General features: G+C 38.0%; 1 protein-coding gene across 3 annotated transcripts in view; it reads right to left on the reverse strand.

The window, feature by feature from the left end:
• Positions 1 to 20,409, reverse strand: part of acad10.L (acyl-CoA dehydrogenase family member 10 L homeolog) — a 42,927-nt gene that overhangs the window by 18,851 nt on the left and 3,667 nt on the right. For all 3 annotated transcript variants that reach the window (XM_018263429.2, XM_041567753.1, XM_018263439.2), the window contains 9 exons: positions 17,293 to 17,487; positions 15,504 to 15,652; positions 9,155 to 9,349; positions 8,190 to 8,348; positions 6,844 to 7,003; positions 4,367 to 4,508; positions 2,394 to 2,462; positions 2,125 to 2,306; positions 16 to 166 (listed from right to left, as the gene is read on the reverse strand). In XM_018263429.2, coding sequence (XP_018118918.1) covers positions 16 to 166; positions 2,125 to 2,306; positions 2,394 to 2,462; positions 4,367 to 4,508; positions 6,844 to 7,003; positions 8,190 to 8,348; positions 9,155 to 9,349; positions 15,504 to 15,652; positions 17,293 to 17,487 — 1,402 coding nt within the window. The remainder of the gene's footprint in view (positions 1 to 15; positions 167 to 2,124; positions 2,307 to 2,393; positions 2,463 to 4,366; positions 4,509 to 6,843; positions 7,004 to 8,189; positions 8,349 to 9,154; positions 9,350 to 15,503; positions 15,653 to 17,292; positions 17,488 to 20,409) is intronic.

Here is a 20,409-nt window from a genome sequence, read left to right on the forward strand (position 1 = left end):
AAAATTGTTTTGTACCTGAAATCTCCATGTACCACTGTGGTTTTCTGTTCCTTGGGAAGATGCAGTGGAAGCCACTCAATTAGCCTCTCCATAGCTGGGACAGTGTGTGTCTCACTAAGTCTATACTGCTTAGTCCAGATCTGAACTTGACGTTCAATATAAGCCCCTAAATATAAAGAGAGCCATCATAATACTTACAATTAGTAAAATTAATTAGCAACTGAAATTAAGGCACAATCTCAGCCCTATGTAAATTATACATATAAAATAAAATTTAGACCAAGAATATAAAGACTTGAAATGCAGGCTGCGTGAGCATATTTATAGTATCGAGTCCTATAGTACCAGTACAACAGTGTCCAGGCATTTTGTTAGATTGTAACAATAGTGACATTAAATATCTTAAAATCCAGGGAATGCAACTGCATTCGAGTGTAATCTGTAGAATCTAATGTATTCAGTCGTGTTTTACGTTTATTATGTTTATTTTGTTTCATTTAGTATTTAATTGATCCGGTGTCATGTAAATGTTTATTCTAAGAAATGGACTTTCAAGACACGTATATCTGTTTAATTGATGTATAGTTTAAATTGATGCATAGTTTACATTGATGTAGATCTTAAAGTGATACATATTTAAGTGTTTCCTCACACGATGACATTTTGTTTTAGAAAAAGTTACTCTGTAGTTTTCTTGTTCTGATTGTTAAGAGTTGATTGCTTTTACTTTTGAGTCCATTGAGAACACCCATGTAAGGTTAATATGGACGTCACTTCCTTTAATTATGTTTAAATACTTGTAACGGCTGTATGCAAACTAGTGCCTATGATTACGCATCCTTTGATACGAAACGCGTTAGGACGCTACTTTTAACATGATGGAATAAAGCTACAACTTTTACCTCAATTTGTCACGGCTGCAGGAGTGCGTGTATATTTATTTTTGAAGATTGGTTTCGCCTAAGCTACGGGTTCGGGGCACGGCACCCGGGCCATCTGACAAACGTGGTGAGTGACAAGCAACGCTGAATTTACCATATTCGCAACAGAATTGTTCCTTTTCAAGTGAAGGGCCTGGGGTTTGGACACCCAGGCCATCCTGTTCCACTCGGTGAGAATTACCTAGTGGTCGCTATCTGGTTTTGTTGGTGGTTTTTATTATGAGCGTTATGCTCGATTTATTTGAAGTATTTAAACATTCAACAATTTAAAAAGCAAGCCTACAGATTATAGATAAGTTGGTCCAATTAGAGATTTGAGCCAGCGATCCATTTCTGTGCAAGAATATAAAGCCACAAATTATAGCATCTCTTATTATTTAAAGACAATTATTCTGAAGATCTGTGGGAAGTGGCAGGAATTCCCTGCACACAGGGAAATGTACAATGTGGCCACAAAATTGATATAGTGTGGATAAATTAAGTTTCCTCATAAAAAGAACTTGTATTGTATTTTATTGTATTTCACCTTTAAGTTACCCCTTTTTTAAAGGAGAACTAAAGTTAAAGAAGTAGCTAGAAATGTTCTACATTATGTTTTGGCCTGTACCAGCCCAAGGCAACCACGGATCTTTATCAGAGAAGATCTGTCTCCAAAGATACCCCAGTAGCTTCCCATCTTATTTTCTGCTCATTCGCTGCACATGCTCTGTGCTGCTGTCACTTACTGAGTTTAGGGACTCACTCACAATATACAGTACACATAGAAATGTCACAATATAAGGCTGATTAGTAATTAATACTGATAATTACTACACGGCAGCACAGAAACCAGTGCAACTAGCATCAGAATTTAATAATCAGCCCTGTAGCATCAGATTTTATTACAGACAAACCTAATTTTCTGCTTGATAATTAGCTATGACCTTCTCAACAGCTGCTCAGAGCCCACTGAGCATGTGAGTGACACTTTCCAAGATGGTGACCCCCTGTGACAAGTTTGAAGTCCTGGATCATTGCTGCTATTGAGAAGCTGAAACTTTAGGCTAGTGCAAAAAGTGCAGTATATAAAATATGGAGTTTTTAGATATTCATTTTTAGGGTTTAGATCTCCTTTGAAACAGAAATATTGTACCCTACTGACTGTACAAAACAACTTGACATTGAAAACATCCAGACGTTTTACCATGTTTTCCATAATCCTCTACTCCAGCTGTCTTAATATCCACATTATGGATTTTACACAGAGCTTGATTCATTGCTGAATATATTGCAGAACGCTGCTTTGTCTCCATTCCTGGTAAGGCAGGGTCTTTGAAGATGCGTCCAGTTAAATACTCCATAACATAGAATGGGGTGCCAATAATGCTAAAAAAAAATAAAAAAATAAGACAGAATTATAAAGGCAGCTGGAATATACAACAGTGTTAGTGTCACAAGCTAATAAGTGCTTACCTGGAATCTTCACAAAGATGAAGCACTCTGGGAACAGGAACACCAGCCTCACTAAGGGCTTTCATTATCCTAAAAAACACAACATTTCTGAACCATAATTTAGATATTACAATTTGAGTAAATTTTTTTAAAAAAGCATGATCTCTGAACAAAACTTTGCCCCCTTTTGAAATGTAGTGTTTATCATATTAAGGATTTGGAATCCCAGCTGATTACTCAAGATTAGGTCCCAATCTGCCACTATTGGGGGGGCACAGGGGTTACTGCAGTTAGCAGCCCCTCGCAGAAGGGGGCTCATGATGGATAGGGATGAGCTGTTCGTGAGAGGGACATTTTTGTTTACTTTGGGACCCATTTTACTTGTTTGCAGGCCCACCACGTAAGGGACTTGTGGGCTAATAATTAAGGTCACTCAATCCCCTTGTAAGGGGACCTTGATGACCAATTGGCGTACCTTCTGCTGAGATTTTTGTATCCATATTGATAAGATAATTCTCTTCTAAATTCTACAGAAAAAAAACTTTGCACAGGTCTCTCCTTGGCATAGTGTAAGTGATTTTCAAATTTTGCAGATCACAAATATGGTTATGGTATTGGCTCTGTTATCCAGAATGTGTGGGACTTGGGGCTTCCATACTGCAGACTTAAGGTTAATAAAAACAAAATTCCAACAACATTTTTTTGCCATTAACATGGACATATGTTATATTAGATAAAGAGATCCTTTCAGTGGTTTTAAGGCCATTTGTAAATCTAATTGCAACTGGAAGTAGCATAAGTTTATTACACAAATATACAATAAACTACTTTACATAGCAATTATATTTATAAATAACTTTAGGGATGCACCGAATCCAGGATTTGGTTCGGGATTCGGCCTTTTACAGCTGGATTCGGCCGAATCCTTCTGCCCGGCTGAACCGAATCCGAATCCTAATTTGCATATGCAAGTTAGGGGCGAGGAGGGAAATCACGTGACTTTTTGTCACAAAACAAGGAAGTAAAACATGTTTTCCCCTTCCCACCCCTAATTAGCATATGCAAATTAGGATTCTGATTCGGCCGAATCTTTCACAAAGGATTTGGGGGTTCGGCAATCCAAAATAGTGGATTCGGTGCATCCATAAAAAACTTTTTTTTTAAAATTATTGTATAATGGACAGTTGCTTAGACCTGCATTTTTTGTCACTATGCAAAAAAAAGTTTTGGGTGGAGGATCCCTTTAAAGGGGTTGTTCACCTTTAAATTAGCTTTTAGTATGATGTAGAGAGTGATATTCTGAAACAATTTGTATTTGGTTTTTATTTGTTATTATTTGTGTTTTTTAAGTTATTTAGTTGTTTATTCAGCAGCAATTTTAGCAATTTGGTTTCTAGGACTCAATTACCCTAGCAAACATGCACTGATTCAAATGAGAGACTGGAATATGAATAGGAGCTTGAATAGCAAGGTGAGTAATAAAAAGTAGCAATAAAAATACATTTGTAGCCTTACAGAGTATTTGCTTTAAGCTGGAGTCACCCCCATTTGAGAGCTGCAAAGAGTCAGAAGTAAATAAATACAAAAACTATAAAAAAAGGCTAATTGAAATGTTGCTTAGAATTAGCCATTATATAACATACTAAAAGTTAATGTAAAGGCGAACCACCCCATTTTTTCAAACGGAAAAGCAAAAATGATGAAGGGTTTTGAGATAACGTTTTTTAAAACAGATAAAAATGTCCTTAGTTTTGCCTGAATCCAAAATCATGTGCCTTTATATGACTAACACAGGCGACTAAAGATCTTTTTTTTTTCAAGAAAGCTATTGGATTTTGGATGTCAACTTCCAATTTAAATATACAAGAACACTACAAATAAGATTCATCATTCAACCAAATGTTAAGGAAGGATTTAGCAATGTATGAAAAATGATGGATTGGTACATCATTAAAATATGACTGTATATATGTAACATAGGTAGCATGACTTACCTATACTCTCTTTCAATAGCATGTGCTGCAGGTAGAAGTTTCCCTGGAGGTTTTTTCCGCAACACATATTCTTTTCCATTAAATACAACATAATATGTGGGGTTGGACTGTCCATGGCTAAACTGTCGTAGAGTTAGTTGGCCTGTAAGTTTTCAGGGGAAAAAAAATGCAATTTTTCTTGCTCTTTGTACTTCATATCGTTGCCAGCAAGATAAAGATATACATATATATATATATATATATATCTATAGATATATATATATATATATATATATAGATATATAATAATATAATGTCTAACATCTTCATATGAATTCCGCTAAATGCTGTTTTCCTTGTTATATTAGCAAATCTAATCCTTACTTGTTAGAAGTCTGTCATCTACATTGGAGTGAAGTGGTATAAACCTCAGGTCATAATACTTGCACTAAAGTTTGGAAAATGTTCAAGGAACTGTTCAATTATAAAAGAAACTGGGTAAATGGATAGGTTGTGAAAAATAACTGTATATACCATTATCTATACTAGCTAGCTGTAGATCTCATATCACAAAAGCCTTGGATATTATGCTTGTTAAAGAAATCAACCAAGGAACTCCTAAAGGAGAACTAAACCCTACCTTCCACTGCTCCCCTCCAAAGTGAAATGGATCTTGCGGCGCACACGCAGTTAAATCCATGTCCTGAATCAGCTTGTACTGCGCATACTCCTCCAAGATTCATGTTGCGCTCTAACAGAAGAGGATCACAGACAGACAGACAGAAGATGGCGCCTTTGAACTCTGCAGCTTTATAGCAGGTCTGGATACAAGTCAACTTCTCAGAAGAATAGATGCTGCGAGGAAAGAAGCTAGGAGGGGGGCAGTGAAGCAGGCAGTGGAAGTGAGTAGAGGAGGGTAGTTTTTAGTTCTCCTTTAAGAGAATCTGTCATCACAACATCACCGGGTTGGGCATTGCACAACCTTATTGCCCTCAACATGAAGAACCACCTATACTACTTTTCTATGGAAAAAAAGAATCCCCTCACAAGCGCTTTTTCTCCAGAGAAACCTTTAACCACATAAGTTGCACATCTCTTCACTCTCTCCAGCTTATCAATATGCTTCTCAAAGGGGTTGTTCCCATTTAAGTTTTATCATGATGTAGAGAGTGATATTCTAAGACAATTTTCTATTGGTTTTCATTTTTTATTATTTGTAGTTTTTTGAGTTATTTAGAATTTTATTCAGCAGCTCTTCAATTTGCAGTTTCATGAATATGATTAGGAGAGGGCCTGAATAGAAAGAGGAGTAATACAAAGTTGCAATAACAATAAATTCTTAGACTTACAGAGCATTTTAGATCAGTCAGTGACCCCCATTTGAAAGCTGGAAAGAGTCAGAAGATGGCAAATAATTCAAAAACTATAAAAAATAAATAATGAAGACCAATAAAAGTGTTACTTAGAATTGGCCTTTCTATAATATACTAAAAGTTATCTTAAATGTAAACAACTCCTTTAAAGAATGGAGCCTAAAGCTACACTGCATACTCAACGTAAGGCCTTACACCAGGGACCTATAAAGAGGCAAACTATGTTTTCATCTCTTGAGCCATGCCCATTTTTATCTCATCTCTTGAGCACAGCCATTTTATAGCCACTGAATAACACTGCCTCGCATTAAACAGCTTGTTATCCACAAAAATCCCCAGATCCTTCTCAATTAAAGATCCCCCCAACACATTACCATCTAATATATATTTAGCATTTATGTTATTTCTACCTAAGTGCATTACCTCGCACTTAACCACAATGAACCTCATTTTCCAGTTTGCTGTTAATTTTTCCAGTTTGAGGCAAAACAAGTTGCTGTTTTCAGTGTGGTTTTCTAAATTGTACTGCTGTAGATTCCCTGGAGCCTGTGTCACACTCCCAACTTAGTCAGGATAATGTATAAAGCAGGAATAAACAGCTTCAAAGCAGTATTTTCAAACTGCAAGTGAAACACTACATGTTTCGGGTACAACCCTTTCTCAAGTGTATAAATTGTGCAAGGTATTATGGGACTAAATAGCCTCTTCCAGCCCAGGATCCTCCCCCATTCACCTCATTAAAGTGAATTAGCATAATGCAAAGTGCAAAAAAAACACAACATTTTTCCAGTTTAATCAAATTGCTCTGCAAAGTGGCCAACTAACTATTATACATTATACATTTTTTAACTTACTCAGCCTATTTATCCAGTTTTATTTTTACACTGAACTCTTCTTTCATAACCGATTGACAAATCTGCTTTGAGTCTTTTTTTATGACAGAGAATCAGTCAGCATTACAGCTGCTACTGTCTTAAAAATTACGTTACCTTTTTAATAGGTACAAAGGCTAAACCTCCAAAGAATGTCCATGCATTGATTTTAGTACCATGTGTCTTATGGTGCAGCAAATAAATATCTTCACCATGTACAACTGAAATATAAAATACCATGTGATTTGAGCACCTGATATTCTTTCCCCTAAAATGTTTTCCAGATACTTCTTCAAAGGATCTCTTGGAATTTCCATTGCTGGTCTCAAAGAGCGAGTGTTTGGAACAAAATCTTTTAATGGGAATCCTAATTGCTTTTCTAATTGCTCAAGAGCTTCTCTTGGATCATCCACCTGTATTTATTTAAAAGACATTGAAAGCAAAACCTATTATTGCATTTAGACAAATCTTACATTATACTCTCTAAGTAGGGTTTAGCTTCCTTTAATCAGATAATGTAATAGATACTTTTATGCTATAACCACTCACATGTAAAGTTACTAAGTTGCCAGCCAAAATTCAGCAAAATCTGAAGGGATTTGATGGAGATTACCGAGTGTAATGCATACTGTGCCATATATTTTTCTGTATAGGAAAACTGTGGGCACAGGTATAGGATCAATTATCTGGAATGCTTGGGCTTTCGAATAAAGGTTGTTTCTGTAATTTGGATTGCTGTATCTTAAACCTGCTAAAAATCATTTAAACATTAAATAAACCCTAGAGGACTGTTTTGCCACTAATATGGATTCATGCAACTTAGTATTAGCTTGTATCAAGTACAAGGTACTGTTTTATTGTTGCAGAGAATAAGGAAATATTTTTTTTTTTTTTAAAAAACAAACCAATAATTAGCTTAAATTGGACTTTAAGGGAGATGCAATTCCTGTAATTTAGAGTTTTCTGAATAAAGTGTTTCCGGCTAAGTTATCCCCTACCTGCACCACACCACAAAACAAACATTGTCCAAGGATTAAACTGAGCTGGGTGAGGGGAAGCAAGGTTGCAGTAATTTGGGCAGAAGGTAAAGAAAGGCAGAGTTCAAGTAAGGTCAGTAATCAGGCAGAAGGATATTCACAAAAAGTCAGCAAAATCACCTGAGTAAATCACAGCAGCTAGGTGTATAACCAAGCACTGACTGGATCCACTAGCATCCTTTTGAAGGCTAAGTTTGTTTCCAAGACCTGTGCAGCGTCATGTGCACACGGACATATGTAACGTTGTGCGCACTGACATGCCTTTGGGTATTTACTTAAACAAGAAGTTGCATTTGATGAAAATAAGGATTGTTGGTACAATCTCAGTTGTTTTTAAGTGGCTGGTCCTGGTTGCACTTCTATGCTAAAATTTCTAAAGAGAGAAAAATCTCTTGACAAATATTTTCCCCAATAGCAATGCAAAATACTTACAAATCATCTTTATGGCATCCCATTAACCCCCCCCCCTTACAGTATCAATATTATTAACAGTGGTCTCTACCTTATAGTTAAAAACCAAGTTCCAAACATACTTTTAAAAATAGTCCTAGCCCCAACTCACCTTTATTGTACTAAAGCCCAGCTGTGCAGCAGCTCTTATATTCTGTTCAAGATCATCTAAGAAGATGGAATCTCTTGGCTGAACACTAAGCCGCTCCACGCAAAGTTGATAGATCTGAGGGTCTGGTTTACATACACCTTCAATGCAAGACTCAACAATCTAAAGGATTTAAAAAGACTAGGTTGAAAAAAAGAAAAACTCAGGTCCCAAACTAATCAGTTATGCGTACAGGCCAGTGGGTATAAGAGTGAATCACAAAACAAATAGAGAAAAAGATCTATATTATATTTACTCAGAGATCAAGATACTGAGTAGATAAAAATATATAAAAAAATATTACATTTGAAAATAATAGTCTCTGAATAGTCCCCAAAAAGAGGTTCTAAGACAATGTCAAGGAGTGAGTAGGCAGTTAGGTTAGAAATTGAGGTCCAATATGGTTAGATATTTGTATTTAATATCACATGTCGTGTTCTTTTTTTAAATGAATTAAGATACAACGCTGGTTAACAGCTCGGTACCTTTGTACCAAATAACATATATGGCTAGTGGATGTCCAAAGAAGTTTTATAAGGTCTGGTCTCCTTGGATATCGGAACATATGCCCTCACTGTTGATCCAGGATGCATTAGGCCCACGGGTTTCTCCTCCACACACAATCTAATCCCCCCTCCCCCCCACCTTAATTTCCCCAAAGGCATGGCATAATACACAATGAATAAGGTAAACAGTTTAACTGTTGTAAATCGCTTGGTTTCAAGTTGTTTAAAGCTTGGTTTGTTTTTCTATTTGAAAATGATAAACTCAATAATAAAAAAAATAAAATAAAAAAAAGATAGAACACTTTCCTTTTTGCCAATTTCTATCCTGCAATGCAGCACAGAATTATGGTACTTTATAAATATGTGGTAATAATAACAATAACTTATCAGTGATTGTCAAGACATAAGAAAATAACCACCTACCACATCAAACTGTGAACGATTCAAAGGCAGAAAGCTTTTCCCATTGTGCAAAAAGAAGTTGTTGCTTAAAACAGCTGTTTTGAGACCCTCGGAGCGGATACAGCGTATAGCCTGGGTCATGCATGAATGCTGTTCTATCATTGGTCCATTTGTGAAATCTGTAAGGAATCTGAAAATTGGGACAGGTAGACCAGCCTAGAAATCACAAGAAAAAAAATTCTTTAGAAAACAAAATGATCCTTATTTATACATTGGTAAGACAATCCATAGTCCACAATACCATAGTAGTGAAAGATTGAACAGCACCAGCAACTTTTCATGTAGTTAAAAGCCTTTATTTGTGCTTATTTGGTCAGTAAGCTTGATAAAAGGCTGCATGGCCTGAAATGTTGCGGTGATGTCCACAAAAGCACAAATAAAGGCTTTTTAACTACTTGAAGAGTTGGTGGTGCTGTTCAATCTTTCACTACACAGTTTGCCAATGGGAAGTGGCTATTATAGAACGTGCACCATCTCCAAAGAATACTGAGAATCGATGTGCTGACTACTCTTTTCCTACACATTACTATAGCAACCATGCATTGATATGAATTAGGGATGCATCGAATCCAAGATTCGGTTCGGGATTCAGGCAGGATTCGGCCTTTTTCTGCAGGATTCAGATTCGGCTGAATCCTTCTGCCTGGCGAACCGAATCCGAATTTGCATATGTAAATTAGGGGTGGGGAGGGAAATCACATGACTTTTTGTCACAAAACAAGGAAGTAAAAATGTTTTCCCCTTCCCACCCCTAATTCGGTTCCGTATTCGGCTGAATCTTTCGCACAGGGTTCGGCCGAATCCAAAAAAGTGGATTCGGTGCATCCCTAATATGAATAAGAGAGTGGAATATGTATAGGAGAAGCCCTGAATAGAAAGATAAGCAATACAAAGTAGCAATAACTATACATGTATAGCCTTACAAATCACTTGTTAGATGGGGTCAGAGACTACCATTTTAAAACTGCAAACAGTCAGAAGAAGAAAAAGACAAACAATTAAAAAAAAATAATGCTTAAAGTGGTGGTTCACCTTTAAGGTAACTTTTAGTATCTTACAAAATGGCTAATTCTAAACAACTTTACAATTGGCCTTCATTTTTTTCTTTTTTATAGTTTTTGAATTATTTTCCTTCTTCCTCGGACTCTTTCCAGCGTTCAGTAGCACTATATATACATTTACAAATAACAAAAACCATAGAAAATGTGTAATGAATGTACAGCTAGGTCCATAAATATTTGAAAACAAAAAGGGGGTTGTGAGAGCACTCCTAAGTCTAAGTAAAAATGTATTTAATTATAATGGAAGTGCTACTGACTTGGCCAAATTAATCAGGCCAAGTCAGTTGCACTTCCGTTCTACTTTAATACATTTTTACTAAGCCTTAGGAGTGCTCTCACAACCCCCTTTTTGTTTTCCATAAATATTTGGACAGAGACAACTTTTTCTAATTTTGGTTCTGTACAATACCACAATAAATTTTAATGGAATGCAGTTGAACTGCATATTTTCAGATTTAATTCAGTGGGTTGAACAAAAAGATTGCATAAAAATGTGAGAAACTAAAGCCTTTTTTATACAATCACTTCATTTCAGGGGCTCAAATGTAATTGGACAAATTAAAAAACTGAAAATAAAATGTTAATTTCTAATACTTGGTTGAAAACCCTTTGCTGGCAATGACAGCCTGAAGTCTTGAACTCATGGACATCACCAGATTCTTAGTTTCCTCCTATTTAATGCTCTGCCAGGCCTTTACTGCAGCAGCTTTCCTTTGCGGTTTGTTTGTGGGTCTTTCTGTTCCAAGTTTAGTTTTCAGCAAGTGAAATGCAAATCAATTGGGTTCAGATCAGGTGACTGACTTGGCCATTAAAGAATATTCCACTTCTTTGCTTTAATAAACTCCTGGGTTGCTTTGGCTGTATGTTCTGGGTCATTGTCCAACTGTATTATGAAACACCTTCCAATCAGTTTGACTGCATTTAGCTGGATTTGAGCAGACTGTGTCTCTGAACACCTCAGAATGCATTTGTTTGCTTCTGTCCTGTGTCACATCATGGATAAACACTAGTGTCCCAGTGCCACTGGCAGACATGCACACCCAAGCCATCACACTGCCTCCACCATGTTTTATAGATGTGGTGTGCTTTGGATCATGAGCTGTTCCAAGCCTTCTCCTACTTTTTTCTTGCCTTTTTTCAAGCCTTCGCCTACTTTTTTCTTGCCATCATTCTGGTAGAGGTTGATCTTGGATTCATCTGTCTAAAGAATGTTTTTCCAGAACTGTGCTGGCTTTTTTAGATTTTTTTTTTTTTTAGCAAAGTCCAATCTAGCCTTTCTATTCTTGTGAGTGGCTTGCACCTTGCAGTGCACCCTCTGTATTTACTTTCATGCAGTCTTCTCTTTATGGTAGACTTGGATATTGATACGCCTACCTCGTTCACTTGTTTCGCTGTTGTGAAGGGGTTTCTCTTCACCATGAAAATGATTCTGCGATCATCCAACACCACTGTGGACGTCCAGGTTTTTTTGCGTTGCTGAGTTCATCAGTGCTTCACCATCCGAGAAATTGCTACAATATTAGGAGTGGCAAAATCTACAGTTTGGTTCTTCACATTTTTATGCAATCTTTTTGTTCAACCCACTGAATTAAAGCTGAAAGTCTACAGTTCAACTGCATTTTAGTTGTTTCATTTAAAATTTATTGTGGTAATGTACAGAACGAAAATTAGAAAAAAAGTTGTCTCTGTCGAAATATTTATGGAACGAACTGTATACTGCAAAGTTGCTTAGAATTACGTTTTCTTTTATTGGGCAAAATGTCAAAAGTTTTTTGGACTCTCTCCTAAACTCCTTCTACTGGGTAACTCGTACCTTCCAAATTTCAGACTTCTCCAGGACTTCATATTCTGGCCTCTCTCTCATGACTGATGTACTGAACCTGTATGACCTTATAAAGGACAGATGGCTTTGGGAAATTTCTGATTTGATAGAGGGGACTTGGAGGAAACAACCGACAACAGTTATAATTTATTGATCTTTTCTGGAAACACCTATTTAATAATGTATTATTAAACACTTGTTAAACTGACCTCAGATGCCCGGGGCACCTAAATCAAATTTTACAAAATTTTGGCTCCATGGTGGGAGATGAACTTACACGAGTAAACTGTTTCTTCCCTTTCATTACCTATAACAACTATGTGTTAATGCTTATGCTCTGTATTTAAAAGGAGGCACCAATTGTATACTGATTTCTAGCACTAAGATATCATGTTGTCAATATCTGACCTGTAAAATTATTTTTAAATGTAAAAATAATCCCTGTACCCTTGGATTCCTGATATACAGCAAATAAATAAAAACAATATACAGCTTACAAATGCACCCAATTAAAAATGTCAGTCTCTTAGATAATTTCTTGCCGACCCCTTCACAGTCTCTCAACTGTATGTAAGTCCAAAATCAAGCATATATATATTCCCAAGGGGATATGTATAAGAAGAGATCAGCGCCTGTGGCAACAGAAATTAAAAACAAGCATAGCGTAATACGTTCCAAATATGTAGTTACACCCTGTGCATACACTAGGTATTAAACAAGTGTTTTCTCCCCTTTTCCCTTCAGATAACTGTTAATGGGGGGGGGGGGGTGGTGAGGTAGCAATACAGGTGATAGGAAGGTAATGACTTCCCTGCGAATCAAAAAGTAAATATATTCCAGGAGTGAAGCGCCTCCACCTTCTATAGAAATGCCTACTTACAAACCACAGCCGTGGTGTTATGCATGTAACGAAAAGCTCTTTATGGTCCCTCCTTCGGGTCACAACATTCCTTCCAGGTTTCAGGCCAGAGATAAAACCGGTGATAGTGTAATACCGTTTTTTATTAAAAACAAATTAAAATCAAATTAAAAGATTTACACTCACATTTACCCTTAAAGGGTTTTTGCGCATTCAGTCCAATAAAAAGTCCATATGGGGTCGCGAGGGGTGGTTCTGCTTACTCACTCCAGACTCCCTCGTGGTGCCTTGCTTCTGGGCCTTGGTGTCCCCCAAACTTTGCCTAACGCGTTTCGCTGTACGTAATCAGCTTCCTCAGAGGCGTAATTTCCATTAGTGTTTGCTGTGCTGCTTTTTAAAACTCATTCCAGCGCGCTCGCCTGGTTTCCGCCGTCACTTCCGGTTTATGTGTTCCAATTGGTGCGTTCCAGCGTATTCACTTCCTGTTCGGCGCACAAGATCCTCGGTTCTCGAAGGAGAACCGAGGATCTTGTGCGCCGAACAGGAAGTGAATGTGCTGATTTTTAAAACTCATTCCAGCGCGCTCGCCTGGTTTCCGCCGTCACTTCCGGTTTATGTGTTCCAATTGGTGCGTTCCAGCGTATTCACTTCCTGTTCGGCGCACAAGATCCTCGGTTCTCGAAGGAGAACCGAGGATCTTGTGCGCCGAACAGGAAGTGAATACGCTGGAACGCACCAATTGGAACACATAAACCGGAAGTGACGGCGGAAACCAGGCGAGTGCGCTGGAATGAGTTTTAAAAAGCAGCACAGCAAACACTAATGGAAATTACGCCTCTGAGGAAGCTGATTACGTACAGCGAAACGCGTTAGGCAAAGTTTGGGGGACACCAAGGCCCAGAAGCAAGGCACCACGAGGGAGTCTGGAGTGAGTAAGCAGAACCACCCCTCGCGACCCCATATGGACTTTTTATTGGACTGAATGCGCAAAAACCCTTTAAGGGTAAATGTGAGTGTAAATCTTTTAATTTGATTTTAATTTGTTTTTAATAAAAAACGGTATTACACTATCACCGGTTTTATCTCTGGCCTGAAACTTGGAAGGAATGTCGTGACCCGAAGGAGGGACCATAAAGAGCTTTTCGTTACATGCATAACACCACGGCTGTGGTTTGTAAGTAGGCATTTCTATAGAAGGTGGAGGCGCTTCACTCCTGGAATATATTTACTTTTTGATTCGCAGGGAAGTCATTACCTTCCTATCACCTGTATTGCTACCTCACCACCCCCCCCCCATTAACAGTTATCTGAAGGGAAAAGGGGAGAAAACACTTGTTTAATACCTAGTGTATGCACAGGGTGTAACTACATATTTGGAACGTATACAGCAAATAAACCCTCATGCTGTGCCATAGGCTTTTTTTTCAATTTATCACAGTGCTGACACATTGTAATGCTGTGTGTACTTTCTGTATCAATTGAAAAGGGATCCTCCCTAACTCCAATGGAATCGCAGGAAAGTGGCAGCATTGGTGCTTTTCAGATAACTTTCATCTAAAATCCATGGATGCACCATGCAATTTGAATTGCAAATCTTTAACGAAGAATTAAATTATGCTGAATCTCTAACCGGATCCGGACTATAATTTTCATATGTAAATTGTGGTAAGGAAGGGTTAAAAAGAAAAAGTAATTCTTTGGATTCAGTTTGGCCAAGCATTTTAAAAGGCTGAATCCTGAATTCGGTGAATCCCTATTGAAAATACGTATTAGGATGCTCTCAGGGAAATTGGAAACAAGTAAAAAGTTGACCCTATTTGCCACAGACCTTAAACTCATGCTTATTCTCTGTTGTTTAATTTTTCAGCTGGAAGGCAAGCAAGTGCACTAACCTGATAGTGTAGCCTGTTATTTGAATCAATTAAATCCACCTGTCACCAGCAGTAAAAACGCTTGTGTGCATCTTTGCAAATGTAAGTTTTTATGGCAAAGTTTTGCAGTTAAAGGAGAAGGAAAATCTGTTCTCACTTGGGGTGTCAAATGTTAGGCACCCCCAATTGATTGTAGGGTCTATCGGCAGAAAACTGCACTGGCCGGGGGTTATACCAGTGAGCACCACGGAGAGATCTTCTTCCTACTTCCTCCACGGTTGCGAATGCGCAGAAGAACGGAAAGCCGAACTTTAAAGTCAGCTATTTCGTTCTACTGCACATGTGTTTGCCTGGGGAAATTCGAAGAAAGATGAAGCCGGTGCTCGCTAGAAAAACCCCGGGCCAGTACAGTTTTCTGCCAAAAGGAGCACCGGCCCGGGGTTTCAGGTAAGTCACTACAATCACTTTGGGGTGCCTAACATTTGGCACCCCCAAGTGTGAACAGACTTTCCTTATCCTTTAATGCATATTTTATATAGTTTCAACTGAAACATTGAGGTCGAAATTGGATATTTTAAAGAATGGTACTAATGTACTAAGCTGTTTCTTGAAAGGTAAGCTATTTCATTTCAAACTGCAAAAGCTTTTCTTTGGTAAATTTACATAGAAAACATTTAAAAAACATATATCAACTTACAATATTTGAACACTGCTCCCCAAATTGCTCTACAAAGAGTTCTGCAGTCAATTCTCCTCTCATATACTTCATCCAAGGTCCTCTGTTCCCACCTGATCGAATGGCTTGCTTTAATGTACCAGGTGGAACTTTGTTATGAATTTCCCACTCTGTATGCAAAATACACATTTGGAAGAATTCCAATGTCAAATTACATCAAAGAAATAGCTCAGTGAAAAAGATGCACAAATATATAAAAATATCTGTCTTGTATTTATCCTCAGAAAAAACATCCACTCACATTTCCAGAGAGCAGTGTTACAAATGTGCATTTGCAAAAGGGATCACTGATGATCCCTTGTATTGTGCGGAATTTGTGCAAGATAGATTTAAATTTGGAATCCCTGCCATCAAGCTAGAAGAGACCCACAGTTATCAAAAATATACCATACAAGCAGAATAAAACAACTAAAACATTTTAAAAAATAAAAAATGTCCTCAAACTTTTAGCGTACTATACAGAAAATTACAGTGTTTTCAGAATAAATCCTGTTTTCTTTCAATGATTATTTGCCTACGTATTTAGATTCTATTTTCTGCTTTATAATAAATAATCAAACAGAAAAAATAAGTCTGTTTTTAAGGTGATGTTTTGGTTCTTTTCTTTATCTATATAAATCCACAGAACTATGGATAGTTATATACTAAAAGTTTCTGTTTTTTCCTTTAGCAAATTGAACATATGGTGTTTTTTTTCTATTTATTTAATGGTAAACATGAACAGTAAAATGTGAAGATATAGTTTATTGCATTAATTATTAATTCTACGTGTATTATTCCTTGATGGCAACAGTGGGTATTGCTGTACCACTTGCACAGCTAGGGAATTCTACATTGATCTTACAATAGCAAGAAATAAATTGCAGTGCTTTGTTATTCTAGCTACAGTATAATGAATGCCTCAGCATAGGCAATCATCATGACAGTTCCTGCTTGGTTAAGAAGAAATGCTTTAAATCAAAAAAAAAAATAAAAATCGCAATTTGTAATTCAGATATAGGTTTAAAGGGGATCTAAAATCTTAGCACAGATTGTGTTAGTATACATCAAAACTAAACACCAATATACTTTGTTTCAGTTTTAAAAAGGATGTAAATACAAATAACATTTTGCCTACTAAAGAAAAATGTAATTCTAAGAAAGTTCCCAGATACATTTATTAGACAATGTCAATGTTTTTTTGTGTTATTTGTAATTTCTACTGAAATTTCTATGGAAAAGAGAAAATGTCTGCCCTTTCTATTAACTGCATTTGTTGCTCTGGCTTTTGAAACAACGTAGCTGAGGAAGAGTTGATTGCAGCTGAATTGTTTCAAAAAGTCAGAACCAGGAGTTCCGAAGGGCACAGACCAATACTGCTTTGATTTCCAATAGAATATACATACAACTTTATCATTGACATTTTTTAATTAATGCATACTGCAATGTTATATAATAATAATAAAATTGTGCTAGCAGAGGAAACTGCCCATAATGTGTAATGACTGTAGTGGGAAATGCAAAATTAATATGTGGGTCTGTATAATGATGGTGCAGTTGCAGACATGTCAACTGCATGACATCCGTGGCCACAGACCATTGTGCTATCAAGAGGACCAAAGAGTATTTTGTGTCACATTTTAGGTACCCTTTATTATTATTTTAATTTAAGCAGTAAAAGGAAGGCAGAGTATTAATCGTGGTTTTGATCAGTTGTGCTGACAAAAGATTGCATTAGAAATCAATTCACATATGTATCACGTAGGCTCACCTTGTATCATTTTGTAAGGCGAAGGAAGCAGCACCCCTCCCATATCAAAAATAACAGCCTTATACCCTGTTGAAACAGTATGGCTGCATCTTACTGAACTATGCTGCTGAAATAGAAAGCTGCTCCATATTGCAGTTGCCTTTGTATAGCTCAGGCAGGATGTTTTTAAAACTCTGTTTATCATCATTTCATCACCTGTATAAACAGAAAAAAAGTCAGTTTTGCTTTATTTTAGCCTTCTAATCGTTTCAATCTATCTGCTTTTTTTAGGCATATACTTTTATTTACAGTAAATTTTTTTTTTTTTTTTTAGTTTCAAAAAAGCTTCATTGTAAATTATCAGCGATACAAAGCTGTAAACGCATTAACAGTACCATGTAACATACATCTATAACAGTTGAGCAAACATCTACAGTGTCTCATACAAGTTCGCTTATGGTTAGAGTTTGCAAAATGACAAACTTATAAGTACGAGTCAACAGTGTTTCACATCGTAACAGCCAGAAATCAATATACTTCAAAATAGAAAGAGTCATACATAAACGAAACAACAGTAGAAGTGTAATTAGAAAAGAAGGTTAAGGTGGGGGGGGAGAAAAAGAGAGGGGGGGGTGCAGCGGGGTGGTATCGGGTCCACAACTCATGAAAGGTAGATCAGTTTCCTTAAATAGGAACCATCTTATCCAAGTAGTAGAGAATTTCGTGAATTGATCAGGGGTATGGGATGACATTTCCTCGAATCTGCATATTTCCGTAATTTTGTTGAACCAATCTTTAATAGTAGGCACATATGTAGTTTTCCAGTGTAGCGGTATCAACAGTTTTGCGGCATTAAGCAGTTGAGGCTCTAGACCCAAATTAAAGACCTTTAGAAGAACTTCTAAAGCAACTCTGGGAGGGGGGTCGCCGACCGTGTAAACTGTTCTAAATTGATACATTTTGTTGATGCATTTCTTATCTTTATGCTTGCTGAGCAGAATCTCTGGGTTTCATTACAGGCAGCTGTAAGGGTAAGGTCACACTGGGCGTTTTGGGGAGATTTAGTCGCCTGGCGACTAATCGCCTCGTGTTTGCCGCGACCAATCTCCCCAAACGCCTTCCCTCACTCTGCGCTGGCTAAAATGAAAAATTGCCGGCATTTATCACACGCGGCGATTCGTTTTCTGAAGTCGCCCGTCGGGTATACAGATATTCGCATACCTCGACATTCTCCTAATCATGGCCCCTGTCCAGGGATCTATTGATGTCTCACCTTTTAATGACCACATCTTACCTACAAAACCTGGGTTGGTTGATCAATTGGGAAAAGAGCCACACTCGGCCTACCCAAAAGTTAGAATTTTTGGGAGTCCTGATAAATACCCTGACTTGATCCTTAAGCCTCCCGGCATGGAAGATTCCAGATATCAGAGGGGCAGCCCTCTGTCTCACTCGGTTCCCCATGACAACAGCGAGAATACGTCAGCAAATCTTGGGGAAACTAAGATCTAGCTCAGAATGCATCAAATGGTCCCGAATCCACACCAGAGCCCTTCATATGGAGTTTCTCTCTATGAAGAAGTTCTCTCATTTGGAGTTTTCTTCTCCAACCAGCTCATTTGTCTAAACCCAGAGGTTCTAGCATCCCTCAAGTGGTGGTTACAGAAAGACAATCTTCTTCAACCAATATATCTCCTTCCAAGAGTATGGATAACCATAACAACAGACGCCAGCAAGAGAGGCTGGGGGCTCACCTAGAGGATTTCAGAATACAGGAAACCTGGCAAGAGGAAGATATACCCAAATCATCCAATTGGAAGGAACAAAAAGCCATACACCTGAGCCTCCTGAACTTCCAACACATAGTCCTGGGAAAGGCTGTAAGGATCAGGTCCGACAACATGACTGCAGTGACGTACATCAACAAGCAAGGTGGAATAAGGTCCAAAGAGCTATTAGCCTTGACCACTCATGTATTCGTGGGCAGAACATCACCTGACAGATCTGAAGGCAGTAAATGTTCCCGGCATTCTGAACTCACTGGCAGACAAACTAAGCCACCCTCGCATAGTTCTGGGAGAATGGGAACTACATCAGAAAGCCTTCAAACTAGTCCAGTCAAAATGGAGCCGTTTTCTCTAGATCTGATCGCTACGAGAAAGAACACGAAATTGGCAACTTGTGTGTCTTGGGGCCCGGACAAAAGGGCAGTTTCGCAGATGCGTTTTCGAAAACATGGAACTTCAACAGACCTTACCTTTTCTCTCAGTTCCCCTTGATTCCTCGAATCCTGAAGAAAATCAAGGAAGACCAAGCAGAAGTGGTACTGCTAGCCCCACTTTGGCCGAGGAGACCTCGATTCCCTCTTCTCCTATGAATTTCAGTCAAACAACCACTCAGTCTTCCGATCTTATCGGATCTTCTCAGTCAGGGAGTAATACTTCATCCACATCCAGAACGATTGCACCTAACGGCTTGGCTCTTGAAAGGCGGAACTTAAGATCTGCAGGGTTACCTGCTAACTCCATTTCCACCCTATTGGTAGCAAGGAAAACTTCCACAATTCAGAAGTATTTCATCGCATGGAAAATTTTCCAATGACATGAATCATCAAAACCTTTTAGAAGTTAAGCTAATCGAATTTCTACAACAAGGGGCTGATAGGGGTCTCAGCAACTCAACCTTAAAAAGTAAGGTTTCGGAAATATCTCACTTCTCTAAAACTCTTTGGGCTCAACAGCCCCTGATTAGAAGATTTTTCCAAGGAATGAGGAGACTTAGACCAAGAGTCCACTCACAAGTTCCTCCTTGGGACCTAAACCTAGTCCTTAATTCCTTAACAAAGGAACCCTTTGAGCCATTGGATCAAGTACCTTTTAAGTTCCTGATCCTCAAGATGTGCTTCCTGCTAGCCATTATATCAGCTAGGAGAGTGTGCGAACAGCAAGCCCTGTCAATACAAGAAGGTAAACTAACCTTCCTCCAAGACAGAGTCATCTTAAAAACAGCAGACGACTTTCGACCGAAGATGCTCTCCGACTTTCACACATCACAAGAGATTGTATTGCAATCCTTCTTCCAAGACTCAAAGTTTGACCAGGAAGCCCGGCTACATACTCTGGACGTAATCAGATGCTT

The sequence above is a fragment of the Xenopus laevis genome, chromosome 1L, assembly GCF_017654675.1.
Source record: "Xenopus laevis strain J_2021 chromosome 1L, Xenopus_laevis_v10.1, whole genome shotgun sequence".
Lineage (NCBI taxonomy): Eukaryota > Metazoa > Chordata > Amphibia > Anura > Pipidae > Xenopus > Xenopus laevis.